Below are 15,523 nucleotides of genomic sequence, written 5' to 3' on the forward strand. Positions count from 1 at the left end.
GGTTATAAACTGTTGTTTCTACAAAATGGATAAGTGACAAGACTTTTGTCAGGGACTGTACATCAACTGTTCAGAGGAGGCTGTGCCAATCAGGCATTTATGGTCAAATAGCTGCTAGAAAATCAGTACTAAGGAAAAGCAACAAGCAGAAGACCAAAATCTGTGCTTTGGTCTGAGTACAAATTTGAGATTTTTGGTTCCAACCGCCATGTCTTTGTGCAATGCAGAAAAGGTGAACGGATGGTCTCTTTCAACCGTGAAGCATGAAGGAGTTGGTGTGATAGTGTGGGGGTGTTTTGCTGGTGACATTGTTGGGGATTTATTCAAAACTGAAAGCACAGCATGGCTACCACAGCATCCTGCAGCGACATGCTATCCCATCCAGTTTGCGTTTAGTTGGACCATCATTTTTTTTTTCCAACAGGACAATGACCCCAAACACACCTCAAGGCTGTGTAAGGGCTATTTGACCAAGGAGAGTGATGGAGTGCTGTGCCAGATGACCTGGCCTCCACAGTCACCTTACCTAAACCCAATCGAGATGGTTTGGGATGAGATGGACCGCAGAGTGAAGATAAAAGGGCCAACAAGTGCTCAGCATCTCTGGGAACTCCTTCAAGACTGTTGGAAAACCATTTCAGGTGACTACCTCATGAAGCTCATCAAGAGAATGCCAAGAGTGTCCAAAGCAGTAATCAAAGCAAAGGGTGGCTATTTTGAAGAATCTAAAATATGAATCATAGTTATTTCACACTGTTTTCTACATAATTCCATATGTGTTGATTCATAGTTTTGATGTCTTCAGTGAGAATCTACAATGTAAATAATCATGAAAATAAAGAAAAAACATTAAATGAGAGGGTGTGTCCAAACCTTTGACGGGTAGTGTACGTACAAGTGTATCTTGTGTCTGTGTGGCAGGAGGCAGGAGGAAGGAACCAGATGCCTGGAGGAATGGACCATGACAGGAGCGCACAGACACTTGTCCCGTCTCTGGACGTCAGGATCAGAGCTTCGAACCATGAACCTACACTTAATGGGTGAGTGTTAAGTATGACATAGTTTGCTAATTAAGCAACTAAAATATTCATAACCTATTAACAATAAAAGCAACTAATAGTCTGTTACACTAAACTAATGATTGCATATGTCATTACACATTGGAAATCATTTAGTACAGTTAAGTATTATGTGCCCAGGTTATGGGTTAACTACCCTTAAACATCTGCTACTACCACCACCACATACTGAAAATAATGAAATTAAAGTGTATTTGCATAAACTGATTAATTTACAAAGAAGTTAATAAATTTTTTAATGTATGGAACATTTGATATATTTTTTTTCCATAGTGCTCACTCTCGTAATGAAAGCACTGACAGCGGCCTGAGTGTCAGCAGTCTACCCCGCACATCAGACCACATGTTGAACTCAGTGGATCACATGGACACAGGTAATTTACATAAATACACAACAGAAAAAGGTCTAACAGCAGGCTCTCAACAATCATCCAAACTCTGCTGGAAAATATATGTATTTTAAGCTAAATTAATGTTAAACACAGAGTCATGGTCTAATATCATTCATAAACTGTTCATTTTGGGAGCTTCTAATACATTCATTCATTAATTCATTCATTCAACTTCTATACCCGCTTAGTCCTGTTGCTTCTAATACAGTACATGTGCCACAAACTTATTCGTAGATAACACCATGATATTGACTCATGTACATGTAATACTTCATTTACTTGAGAAATAAAAACTTAAGAATGCTTCAGAAATGGATTGTACCTGCCTCGCTGCACTTACACGTAACTTAAAAAAAGTTATCAACTCTGACAGCAAGACAGTTGAGTAACTGATGTTCATTTGTTAGGATTCCATGATAAAGTCATGTGTTAAATGGCTCAGTAACAATACAGAGACAAATGGAAGGAAGCTGTTGAATGTTAAACTATTTGGCATTTTATAAAATACTGGCCCAGGTTCAGCTGCATCCCATATAATGTGAAAAGAAAATGATTTTAGCTTTTGAAAACTTTTTTTGTACATGGAAAGCAGATTTGTTCAGCTATTCTGACTTGTTCAGGTGACTCTGGAGAGCCCCCATTGATGAACTTGCAGGAGTCGATGCCTGTGCTCCCGATGTCTGAGGGCGATGAGCTAATGCCCAGTATCCCAGAGGGTCTGAGTTCAGACCTCCTGATGGACATGGAGACTGTTCTGTCTGGGTCGCATATGGACAGAGACAGTCTGCTCACCTGGCTATAGACACACAACCACGCCGCTTGTTAACATATGGTTTGACATGACATGTTCACAACATGACTGAGAATTCTGAAGGATTTTTGGCTTTGAAAGTGGTACAGAACAAAAAAAAAAAAAAAACGCTACTGTTGTGTGATGGATACCTAACACTACTCACACCCTGAAGAACAAAAAAGAGTGGCTCTCACAGAAGGTGGTAAGCCACTTATATTTTTCTCTTTTTGCGCATGTGTTTACGGAAATGCATGATAGGGCAGCCATATTTTTATAACACTCCTTTCTTCTTACTCAGCAGCCTCTGATGATACTTATGTCTCTTCACAGCTAATTTTAGAGAACATTTTATAGTTTATTGTCCTCACTTGGGAACGATTCACGGCAAAATCACAGAGTCAGATGAAGAAAAGTCTGATTGTTTCATCTGCATAAACACACAAAAAAAACGCATGTTAAAATTACGTAAAGATGAGGTCGACGATATTAGCTAAATATTCCAATCGTCTTTCCCCTTGCTGACATACTCCCAGTTCAAAGCACATAGTAACCTTTTTTATTTTTAATGATTAGAATTGTGAAAAAACAACAAGAATTAAACTACTTATATGGATTAAAACTAGAGAGGTTGCAAGTATTGCCCTTACTCAGAATCCACCAATGCAACACAGCAACATCATAAGGGGACAGGACACACCCTTGGATTTTGTTAATACTACTTATGGTATTAACAAAATCCAAGGGTGTTGTGTTAGTTGCATTTTATTCTAGTGATTTTGTCCAGTACAGCATAAATGTCACAAAGGTAGTATTTATTGGTGTTTTTTTTTTTGTTTTTTTTCATATTGGATTGCATTGAGTTGTAAAATTATTATATCCACGCCTTGTTTAAGGATTAAGTCGCTTGTTTGCCTTTTTACATATTTTCAACACTGACCCTGTTACATAAAATGAAAATATTCAATTAATCAGACAGCACCCCCTCAGCGTTTCCACTGTATTCCTGTAGTTCTGTTCTTTTTTTAACATCATACTTGCTATTTATTCACTGCCATCCCAAGTTTTTTTCCCAAGAGAAAGATGTGCAAGCAGTAACTATTTCAGACAAAAACGGCAAGAGCAGCATCAGTGGCTAAAACTGGTAAATCAAGTTTCTTACAAATTAAATCATGAAGTGTCTGAATGCGAGCAGTGAAGCGGGCTGCCACACGCCTACCAACCTATAACCTATTTTATGTTTGATGTATACATCAAACATAAAATAATCAAATCCTCTCAGTACAGAGCAAGTCTACTGTCCACAGCAGAAGAGAACTCTGAATAATACCATAAAGTTATTATAAAGTTTTACAAAGATGACAGCCATGCTCTTCTTAGCTTCCTTCCGTAAACCTCCTGTTCCGTCTTCAGTCAACACAGTTAATATCGTACCATGACTAGCCTTCTGGCCAGACTGGCAGACTAGTATTATACTATAAGAGAGTTTGACCATACATGAGTAAATCCCAGAATGGTTTTTAGAGTGATATATATATATATATATATATATATATATATATATATATATATATATATATATATATATAATACAATTTTCACATTATCATTACTCTTAGTTGATGGAAAACAAATCCAATAAATTAATAAAATACTTTGCAATATTACCATAAGCTCAGAACATCCTCTAGAAATTCATTTTAGGTGGGTCATTTATCCATTTTGTTCTTTTAAAACTTATCCAAAACACTGCATGTATGATTAGCCCTATCTTAATTCAGAGTCATCTTACAGTAATGAACTGAACAAGAATATCATGTCAATAGAATTTCAAATGGTATGGACATTTACGCATTACCTGTCTGAAACTGTAGGATCAAAGCTGTTCCTGGTCAGTGTTTATAAGATACTAGATTGCTATTATAATGGAGTTATAATTCCCTCAGTCTGCTTAGGTTTACTTTATTTTAAGAAATGTTTTCAAAGGTGGTGACGAGGACAAATTATAGCTCTTTATGAAGGGCTATTCGTTGAAGACCCTGTTGTGACTCCTCAGAAAAGCAAGATACTAACTGTGAATGCTGTGTTCTTGGTTTATTTTATTCTAACGGCAAAGGCTATCTGGTGCTGTAAATGCCAGGCAGGCAAACAATAGAGGGGAAATCTTTAATTCTCCCTGTTTAGTTAAACTACTATATATAGCATTTTCCCTGCTGGGTTGTTTCTGAATTGTGTTTCTATTTTATATGAATTTAAAGCTGTTAATCATTCGTGAAAGCATTTCTTCTAACCAGTTTCCTTGTTTTATATGACTATATATACAGTATATAGAGGTGAAGTATTCATTCACAATATCCCTTATGAAGAGCTTAGGCTCCCTTTAATTATTATTTCTAAATTAAAGTACCAGACTCTGATATACCGCTCCCACACACATACCTAGCCATTTATCATAGCATGCTTGAAACTTGCTATACATGTTATATATAATATTATCTATAGACAGAGAGGTTGGAAGCAATCAGACTTGTTTTTGTATCTTTTTATGCATGTGATTTATATACATTTTTATTTTAATCATTTTAAGGAGTTTCTGTTATAATAAACGTTTAAATACACCTAAATACATTGTTCCGTCTGGTGTGTATAGTATGTATTGTTCATTATAAACTGTATGCAAAATTACACATTGAGTTAAAATATATTTTTAATAGGATAGGTGTTTGTTCTCTTTAAATAAGAGGCTATTAAGTAAACTAGTTTGATATTCTAGTTCAAAGACAAAAACTTTAAATATCTGCGATTCGTGGAGGGAGTGGATTGGAGTCACGTGGGACCGTCAAGAAAGATGACGGCACATTAAGAGAGCTCCAGACAACCATCAACTAATTACATAATTTACAAAACATACACTTCTTCACTTTTTCAACATAATATTAGTGGCCTCTACTTAAGTGGGTTTATCAGTGGTGGACCGACAGTTTGCAACTTCTCGGCGAAATGGCAAATAATAACAAAGCAAACTTTTTCAAAGGTGCGTCGACTAGAAGCAAGCTAGCTACCAAAGGCAATCCTCCGAATAAATCGAAAGAGAGCGACCCTGATGCCGGAAAGAATATTGATGAAAGCATGTTCGAGGAAATACGAAAGATGAGCGCTACTCCACAGGTGGTGGCGGGGGATGTGGTCGCGATTAAAGAGACAACAAAAGAACTTAAAGACTTGGTGGATAACATTCGAGAAAGACTTGGGAAAGCAGAACAGTGGATATCGGACATGGAGGACGTGCATGCAGGGATGGAGAAGAACATAGAGAAATGTGATAAGAAATTAGAAATACTGTGGACACATGTGGACAGAGCCGTTTCTTGCTATAGGCGAACTAGGCGAATACTTAGTGTAGAGATAAGTCCTGCTAGGTGACTTTAGAATGTTAGGGTTGTCATGGGAACAATAAAGAGAGCAACGTTTCCTGGACCTCACAGCTGGTGTGTCTCTGATATGCTCCTGCCTCCTTACGTCTTGACTTAGCAATAACGCTACAACATGGTGTCAGAAGTTAATTAGTAGCCAAGTGAGTCGTCAGCTGGCGGTTTATTTTTTTTTTCGTGAAAAAAGTGTCTTTTTAGTGTTAGTGTTGCCAACCACTGCGCGGAAGGAAACGGTTTGTAACTTTGTAGCTTACAGCAACGTTACCAAGGCAACGGACCAACAGCGTTCATCATGAACCAGTTTCAAGGTGCTCCACCTGAGAAATTCTCGTTTAAAACAGAGGACAGAAAGCTGTCACTTTAGTTAAACAGAGTGAACAGGTGAAAAAGCAAAACGAACTGCTAAAAGCTAACTTAAGGAGACCTGATGAACACACAGCTGGACAGCATGCACGCACAGCAGCGCGGTGGTGCAAAAACAAAACAGGCTCAACCACGGTCCAAACCAGTGTTCAGTAAAGCACAGAACAGACCATGCAGAAGGTGTGGGGACACAAGAGGACACAGCCTAGACCAGTGTCCAGCAGAGGATGCAACATGCAACCAGTGCAGAAAAAAAGGACATTATGCTCGAGTCTGTAGGTCAAAAAAGTTACATGAGGTGAATATGGCCACAATGTCACACACACACAGGATAGTGATGAAGAATATGGAGTTTCTTTCCTGGGCTCAATGTCAACAAAGACAGGGGACAGTGCTGGTAGCTGGATGACTGAGGTAAAAATGGATGACCATAAAGCAGTGTTTAAAATTGACACAGGCGCAGATGTGACAGCCAAAAACTGTACGACGAGGGCCAGTACGATCAGCTATCAAAAGCTTCATTGGTTCTAAAAGGGCCAGGAGGAAACCCTGGTGTTGGGCAAGTTCAAAGCCACTCTCAAAACGAGAAATAAAACCAAGAAAGAGACTGTGTATGTTGTGGATGGGCTGAGGACACCGCTGCAAAGCCGAGCAGCCGGCACAGAGCTGCAGCTGGTTGTCAGGCTGGACAACGTCAGCCTGGACACAAGCGAGGTGGTGAAGCAGGAATTCCCAAAACTCTTCTCTGGACTCGGAAAAATGGGGGGTGAGTACACCATCGTACTCAAGAAAGATGTAAAGCCTTTTGCAGTCTCAACACCTAGGCGAGTCTCACTTCCCCTCCTTCCCAAAGTCAAAAAGGAGCTAAATCGCATGGAGCAGCAAGGTGTCATCTCAAAAGTGGAGCAGCCCACAGCATGGTGGTCGTTCCTAAACGCGCACGAGAAGCTGTGAGGATTTGCACTGACCTCACCAAGCTGAATAAGTCAGTAGAGAGAGAGAGACATCAACTTCCGTCGGTGGAGAACACTCTTGGACAGCTCACCGGGGCCAAAGTCTTCTCAAAACTAGATGCCAACTCAGGATTTTGGCAAATTCCACTCTCCAAGGAATCTTCCCTGCTGACAACGTTCATCACTCCGTTCGGACGGTACTGCTATAATCGTCTGTGTTTTGGCATCTCATCAGCACCAGAACATTTTCAGAAACGCATTCACCAGATCCTAGAGGGCATAGATGGCGTTGTGTGTCACATGGATGACGTGCTCATCTGGGGAGCCAGTCAGGCAGAACACGATGAGAGGCTGCGGGAAACACTCTCACGGCTGCAGAGTGCAGGAGTGACACTGAACGACAAATGTGAGTTTTCGAAGAACAAGATAAAGTTTCTGGGACAGATCATCGAGTCAGCAGGGGTCAGTCCGGACCCAGACAAGGTGAGTGCTGTCAAATCCATGAAGGAGCCCAGAAATGTCAGTGAGGTGAGACGCTTTCTGGGGATGACTAATCATCTTGGTAAATTCATGTCTCATCTAGCTGAGAAAACTCACCCACTCAGAGAGCTGATCAATGTGGACTTGGGGGCCGCAAGAGCAGCAGGCTTTTGACAGCATAAAGGAGGACCTGACTACTCCTCCAGGTCTAGCTCTGTATAACCCAAATATTGACACGCTTGTCTCAGCAGATGCCTCATCATATGGCATGGGTGCTGTTCTCCTCCAGCGGCAAGACAGCACAGCAAAGTGGAAACCAGTGGCATATGCATCAAGGGCACTCAGCAGCACTGAACAGAGGTATGCTCAGATTGAGAAGGAGGCTCTTGCTTCCACATGGGCCTGTGAGAGGTTTGCAGAGTTCCTCATCGGGGAAAAACTTTCACATAGAGATAGACCACAAGCCTCTCGTCCCACTGCTGGTCTCAAAAAGCCTTGATGAGTTGCCACCACACATCCAGCGTCTACGCATGCACCTCATGAGATTTTCCTACACTATATATCATGTGCCAGGAAAAGAGATAGCGACTGCAGATGTGTTGTCCAGAGCACCTGAAAACAGCACGTCTGCAGGACTGTCAGAAGAGGAGATCGACTTGTATGCCGACTCTATCATTGCTAGTCTACCAGCAACAGAGAAAAGGCTAAAATAAATACAGACACAACAAGACAATGACGATATACTGAGACAGATAAAACAGTATTGTGCTGAAGGATGGCCAGACAAGTTCTCAATAGGCCAGGTGCTCCAGCCATTTCAAGGAGAAATGACAGTTCAAAGCGGCTTGCTTCTCTACGGCAGCAGACTTGTCATCCCGCCATCGCTCAGAGCAGATATACTAGCCAAGCTGCACGAGGGTCATCTTGGCATAACCAAATGCAGGGAGAAAGCCAAGAGATCATTATGGTGGCCTGGACTCAACAAAGAACTGACAAAACTGATAGAGAGTTGTGATACATGCGCCAGAGAGAAAACAACCCTGAGAGAAACAATGTTGCCCACTGAGTTCCCGCAAAGGCCGTGGTCTACAGTAGGAGCAGACCTGTTTCAAATGAAAGACAGACAGTATTTAGTCATAGTGGATGATTATTCTCGCTTCTTTGAAGTAGCAAAATTAACTTTCACAACATCAGAGGCTGTGATTGAACACTTCAAGTCTATTTTTGCTCGTCATGGCATACCAGAAGTGGTGCGCACAGACAATGGCCCACAGTTTGCTTCAGAGAAATTTCAGAAGTTTGCACAGGATTGGAGCTTCAGCCACGTCACCTCCAGTCCACACTTCCCACAAAGCAATGGAGAGGCAGAGCGGGCTGTGAAGACGATTAAAAATCTCCTCAAGAAATCCAGTGACCCCTATCTGGCCCTGATGGCCTATCGCTCTGCTCCTCTGGCCAATGGATACAGTCCCACAGAGCTACTCATTGGGGAGGAAGATCCGCAAAACAATTCCTCTCCTTCCCTTCCAGCTCAACCCATCATGTACAGATAGAGAGGACTTGAAAAGAAAGGAGCAAAGCCACAGACAGAAACAGCAGCAGAACTACAACCGTCGGCACACAGCACGTGACATGCCCGGCGACCATGTGTGGATCAAGGACATGCAACAGAGAGGCACCGTGGCACTGTGGTGTCCACTGCAGGAACACCCAGATCCTACTTCGTGGAGACTTCAAGAGGCAGCCTGCGGAGGAACAGATTCCATCTCTCGCAGACTCCTGTGGCACCTGCCACACCCACCGAGATCCCTGACCTGTCACTGGAAAATACCACTCCAGCGGCAGATCCTGCTAGATCTACTGACGCATCTGTCACCCCTGAGAGTTGTGTGAACACCTACCCTGAGTGTATGCTGGGTAACAATAATTCCCTCACTCAGTGGAAGAGCCTGGGCTCTTGAGACAGAAATGTATATAATGTGTGTTTTAAAAAAAAAAAAAAAAGTGACTCTGATCGTATATGTGTAAAATAATTGTTTAATATCAGAGAAGATGATTATTTAACTTAGTATTTGTTATTTATTATCTGATGTTTACAACAGTGTTTTTTGTGATACTGGTTTAGAAGAGAGTTTAGAGAAAAATCGAAGTGAAAAGATTTTGCTTGAATTTTGATGAATTTTCAGTTATGAATGTATATATTTATATACTATTGGTTTATTGTTACAACTGGAAAAGTTGTGTTTATTGGATAGTTTCCTCATGTCCAGTCAGACGTTTTTAAAGTAAGGTCTCTCTTGGAAACTAACTGGAAAAGGGAGATGTAGAGATAAGTCCTGCTAGGTGACTTTAGAATGTTAGGGTTGTCATGGGAACAATAAAGAGAGCAACGTTTCCTGGACCTCACACCTGGTGTGTCTCTGATATGCTCCTGCCTCCTTACGTCTTGACTTAGCAATAACGCTACAACACTTAAGGCCCCCCAAAATAAACGTAGCTTAAAATAAACTGCAATGATAAACTGTGGCTGGTGTTTTTGTGGCATTATTAGGTCATATTCGTTGGACCGCACTGTCACACAGTGAGTGACATACGTGATGTACCGGGCCACCAACAGTCATGATGGGAATGATTGACAGCTACTCATCTTTCCCGTTAGCATGAATATTAAACAAAACAAACACAGTAATGGCATCAAAAACAAGTTATCTCGGCAGCGCGGAAAAACGGCAGAAAAGAAAACGGAGGAAGAAAAATGGTAAAAAGATAACGATAAGGCATTTGTTGGTGATGTGGGCTGGAGAGGTGGAAGTGAAAAACCTTTTTTAGAAGATTTGTTTATTTGTCCTGCTAGCCAGCTAGTTAGCCTTGGATAAATGTTAGCTAGCCAGCTAGCTAGCCCTGGATAAATGATAGCTGTGTGTTTCATATGCCTCTAATTAGTAGTGTGCTACTGTTTTATAAACTTTAAATCAATATTTTAAAGGTCTGTTTTTTAAGTGATTTATAAGGCATTGTGTTTATTATTTTAGACTATTATATTAGTTTAGTCCATGTTCAGCCAGGACGGGAGGGGATTGCTTAGCAACAGTAAGTTCTAGGTTGCTTTACCTGAGAGTTCGTTGTTTTCCTTTTTGTTTATGTGTGTTTTATATGTTAAGACAGTACATGTGAGTTGGTCCAGTAATGCTCTGAACAGTTAAAAGATGTGTTTTGTGAAAATTACAACCATGATAGATATGTTGCAGTCATGTTCAAAGTTCTATTACAAGCCTGAGAATTATGGCTGACAGGTATTCATTCATTCATTCATCTTCTGTACCCGATTATTCCTGTTAAGGGCCACGGGGGTCTGCTGGAGCCTATCCCAGTTGTCATCTGGCGAGAGGCGGGGGTACACCCTGGACAGATCACCAGTCTATCGCAGGGCCAACATAGAGAGACAGACAACCATTCACACTCACACGCACACCTACGGCCAATTTAGAATCACCAATTAACCTAATGAGCATGTCTTTGGATGGTGGGAGGAAGCCGGAGTACCCGGAGAGAACCCACGCAGACAAAGGGAGAACATGCAAATAGGGCTGAACGATGGACGAACCTTAGCAGTAGGAAATTACTGGTAAACAAGCCGACCGTAGCGGGTGCGCGCGCCGCTCAGAGGTCAGAAGACATTAGCCGGGATGACGTTAACACGTAACTCCGGACTCAAACTGGAATAGCACTAGCATATCATAACAAAGTATTGGTGGAATGAACGAGTTTCGCTGCAGATAATGCGTTATTTAGAGTCTGCGTTTCAATGCCCTGACCAATCCTGCTATATGGATATACGCTGATCTAATTATCTCCCGAACAAGCGCAAATGAAACAAAAGTGATATTGGTGAGTAAACGATATTTTATGCTAGAAATAAGGTCCAGGTTGTAAAAAAACAGTAGTTTCCCTTTAAATGCATAGTGGCAAAGCCACAAATGTTTCTGTAATGAGCAGTTAAATAAAAATGTAATTTATTTCAAGTCATACATCTTTTAATTTAATTCTAACAAATAGGCCAAGCCTATGGGAAAGAACATTTTACACTAAATGTATCTAATATTGCATTGTTCACATTTAAATCATTCATTATGTTTTGTTGGGAAAAAAAAGAGGATAAAATAATAAATAAAAAATTGCATATTAAATCGCACTCGCAAATTGGGGGAAAAAAAATCGCAATTAAATTATTTTCCCAAATTGTTCAGCCCTAATGCAAACTCAAGACAGGAAGGCCCAGTCGGCCTATGGATTGCGAACCCAGGACCTTCTTGCTGTGAGGCATCAGTGCTAACCACCTCGCCGCTGTGCCTCCCGCTGACAGGTATATTAATATTATATCATGGAACATAAATGGATGTGGGAGCCACATTAAAAGGAGGAAGGTTCTGACATATCCGTCATCCAAAAATACAGATATAGAATTTATTCAAGAGTCATATATTGGGGGATGAGGAGGCAGTGAAATTTAAAAGAGGCTGGGTAGGGAAAGTTTATCATAGCTCCTACTCGACCGAAAGGAATGGGGTGATGATTCTCATAAATAAAAATCTAAGCTTTGTCATGCTGAAACAATACAATAAGGATGGACGACTTACTTGTATTGAAGCCTTGATCAATGGGATTAGGACAATATTATGCAATATATATGCTCCAAACAAGGAGGAGCCTGATTTTTTTCCACGAAATCAATAGAGTGGTAGGACATATGGAAGGTCAGGTTATAATAGCATGTGACTTCAATCAGGTAATGGATGGGACGATCGACAGGAGCAGACCCAGTGGTAAATCTCTACCCAAAGATAGAGCTGTAATTAAGATGTTGGCGAAGGACCTTAATTTAGTAGATATATGGAGATTAGTGAACCCACGTGAGAGAGAATACACCTTTTACTCTCACTGCCACCAGTCACATTCAAGAATCGATTTTTTCCTGATATCAAATACATTAGTGGGTGGCACAGTGGAAAAGTGGTTAGCACTGATGCCTCACAGCGAGAAGGACCCGGGTTCGAATCCATGGGCCGACTGGGCCTTTCTATGTTCTCCCTGTGTCTGTGAGGGTTCTACCACTGTCCAAAGACATGCTTTTTAGGTTAATTGGTGATTCTAAATTCAGTGTGAGGAAAATTTTACTGCTCAAAGACTGCTCTTCTATAGCTCGGGAGACAAATTTGTGATTCTCATCTCAGCCTCATTTTAGTTTTGATTTTGTCTGAAATGTTTCTCGCATATTTCTCCTAAAATTAGGAGAAACTAGGAGAAATAGGTGAGACAGAATATTAAGAGGGAGTCATACTTGAGACTTAAGAGAAATACCTTGCTAATCTCGATTTGGTGTTTTTAATGGCTCCTTTGTTTTTCCTTTGGAGAAGAAACTGAGCAATACAGGAGCTACTATGGAGCAATATGTGTGTCTCTTTTCTAAAGGCACGCATGCATTCACATGACACAAATGCTGGAACAAATATTTATTAAGATGTCTTGTGGAGGATGTCTTTAAGACAGCTTAACAGTGTCTGTTTTGAGCAACACGCATTATTCGACTTACAGTCTTACAGTGAATTTACAGGCACTCATGCAGCGTTTGTATGCAGGTGCTAGCATTTTCAAATTATCAAAAATTGCGCTTGAACTAAATTATCAATCACATTTGAGAACACTTTAAAAACGGCAAAAACTCCAACATTATCATCATTGTAAAAACAGGGCTTTCTTAAACATGAATCGACAAACAAATGACATCAACAAATGTCCATCAATGTTGCCACATTCAAGAATTTACATTGTTGGCCCTCATGCGGCACTTGTTTATGAAGGCTTTTTTGAGCTTACTTTTTTCAACTGGTGTCCATCCATCCAGTGTACTACAGCGCATGATATACGCTGCAAAGAAAGAAAATAAAGCACAAATTACAAACTGCATAATTTAACAGCAGTTACCCCAACAGTATTGATAATGTTTTTTATCCTGATATCATAAAATTCATATTGTAATATCTCTATGATTCACACATAAGGAAATTCAGTAAAACTGTGAGGACACAGAAACAATCACAACATTAAATGTGGCTACGTGATACATGGGGTCCCAACACTTCATGGCCACATTTGGCCAGATACGGTGCTGAAAGTGAGGAGAAGGGGCAGAAGAAAGAGGGAAACAAACTAGAAATAGAAACTAGTGTTAGAAAAAGTTCATTTTTGAAAATGATTTGTGCTTCTTTAGGCTGGAAAAGTTGATGGCTTGATACGTGTTAAGCAGTAGGTAGTTGAAGCTTTGTTGAAAAACAAAAACACTTATGTTGAGGTTGAAACTAATTTGCTACAGCTGTACCTATTAGCTGATTAGTTCTCAATTAAAATTAAACAAGGGACATTTTGTGAGAATAAAATCTCTGGTTCCAGCTTCTTAAAGGCCCAATATAGAACTCTAGAAAATAAGAGTCTCTTCAAATGAACAACCGGTTCGCTTTAAAAGATAAAGATTTATGAATGATTGAGTTTCGTTCACATTATTATAATACACACATACACAGACACACACACATACCCTACAATAATATTGCAGAAATATGAGGGGGTATTAACAGCAAACGCACCCTAAAATGCACCAATCACACAGGTAAAAAATTAACTAAATGCAGGCGGTCAGTGGGTGAGAAGAATTATGTTTGATGTTTTTTTCTGGATAAACTGGAAATGAAAAACAATTGTGTGGTAATTTTTTTCACATCTAAATGAGCTGATATTATGTCAAACCTAATCAGCTACCAGAAATATTTTGTTGTGAAAGCGGATACCATGTGCACTGGAGGTCTGTGATGCATCAATTCAAGATGCATCCAATAATTGTTTTATAATTTCATTGTAGCCCCTGAATTGTAATCGTAATTGAATCGTAGTAGGGTTGGGCATCTCTGGCATGAGGCCGATACGATACGCATCTCGATACACTGTCAACGATCCGATGCATTTAAGATACATTCAACACAATCTGATTCAACAAAGTGCGATTCGATGTGATACGTTGCAGACTTAGAATGATGCTCTGCAGTTCAGTGATTTTGATAATTTATTAATGAAATAGAATTAAGCCCTCTCACGAATTGGACTTTTTCACAAGTTCTGTGTAAATATTTTAATACATCCTAGCTCACAGAGTTAAGGATGCTCATTATTTACAAGAACAATTAAATGCAATATGAAAAACTATGTGTTTAGCACTCTTTATGCGGCATGATCAGCAAACTCACCAGTGAGTAACACAACCAGTTTTTGTATTAGAGAAATAAAAAGGATTAAAAAAAAAAATAATAATCCTCTTATAACTTTAGATTTATAATTCGCTGGTTATTTTCTCCGCCACGTTTGTTTTGAGCAGCGAGACATCAGTACGCCCCAGGCGCATATACAGTAGTATACATCCACGGTGCACATCGGTCCTATTTAGGCGGATTAAAAATATAAAAAATAACAACTTATTTGGTCGGTTACATGTACAAATAAATGCGGAAAACACTTAATGATCAAAAATATCGAATTTTACCAATGCAAACTTTTAATAACTGATGTATCTAGATTTTTTTCAAAACTTACATCAATTCACAGTAGGGCTTTGACTCCTAACTTCGTTATTCGAATATAATTCGATTATTTTAAAAATTGAAGATATTCGAACGAATTTTAGGGATCTCTTAATATTCGAACCTGTATGGGAATTATTTTTTGTAAATGTGTTTGCTTGTAAACGTTGTTTTCAATTCAGATTCCGAGTTTTTTTTTTTTTCACGCCTGGTGTGACAGTGTTTTTCTTCCGAAAGCATCACTGACTTACGAAAGGTTCCTGTAAGCTTGTGTATTTCCGATGGAGCGTTAACTGTGTCGTAACAGCATCTTCTGTTATATTCTGCTCGTTACATCTTCATTCCGACACTGCATATATTGTTTGCTTAATAATAAAAATTTTAACACGCAATACTCAGCCTTTCGTGCA

General features: G+C 39.9%; 1 protein-coding gene across 1 annotated transcript; it reads left to right on the top strand.

Moving 5' to 3' along the window:
• Window positions 1–774: 774 nt before the first annotated feature.
• On the top strand, window positions 775–4,875 carry LOC311510003 (transcriptional coactivator YAP1-like). Its single transcript, XM_084575474.1, has 3 exons — window positions 775–1,040; window positions 1,353–1,453; window positions 2,092–4,875. The coding sequence occupies exons 1-3, from the start codon at window positions 943–945 to the stop codon at window positions 2,271–2,273; spliced, it is 381 nt and encodes a 126-aa protein (XP_084431600.1). The 5' UTR covers window positions 775–942; the 3' UTR covers window positions 2,274–4,875.
• The last annotated feature ends 10,648 nt before the right edge of the window (window positions 4,876–15,523 follow it).

This window comes from Chelon labrosus (assembly GCF_963514085.1).
Source record: "Chelon labrosus genome assembly, contig: SCAFFOLD_232, whole genome shotgun sequence".
In the NCBI taxonomy this organism is placed as follows: domain Eukaryota; kingdom Metazoa; phylum Chordata; class Actinopteri; order Mugiliformes; family Mugilidae; genus Chelon; species Chelon labrosus.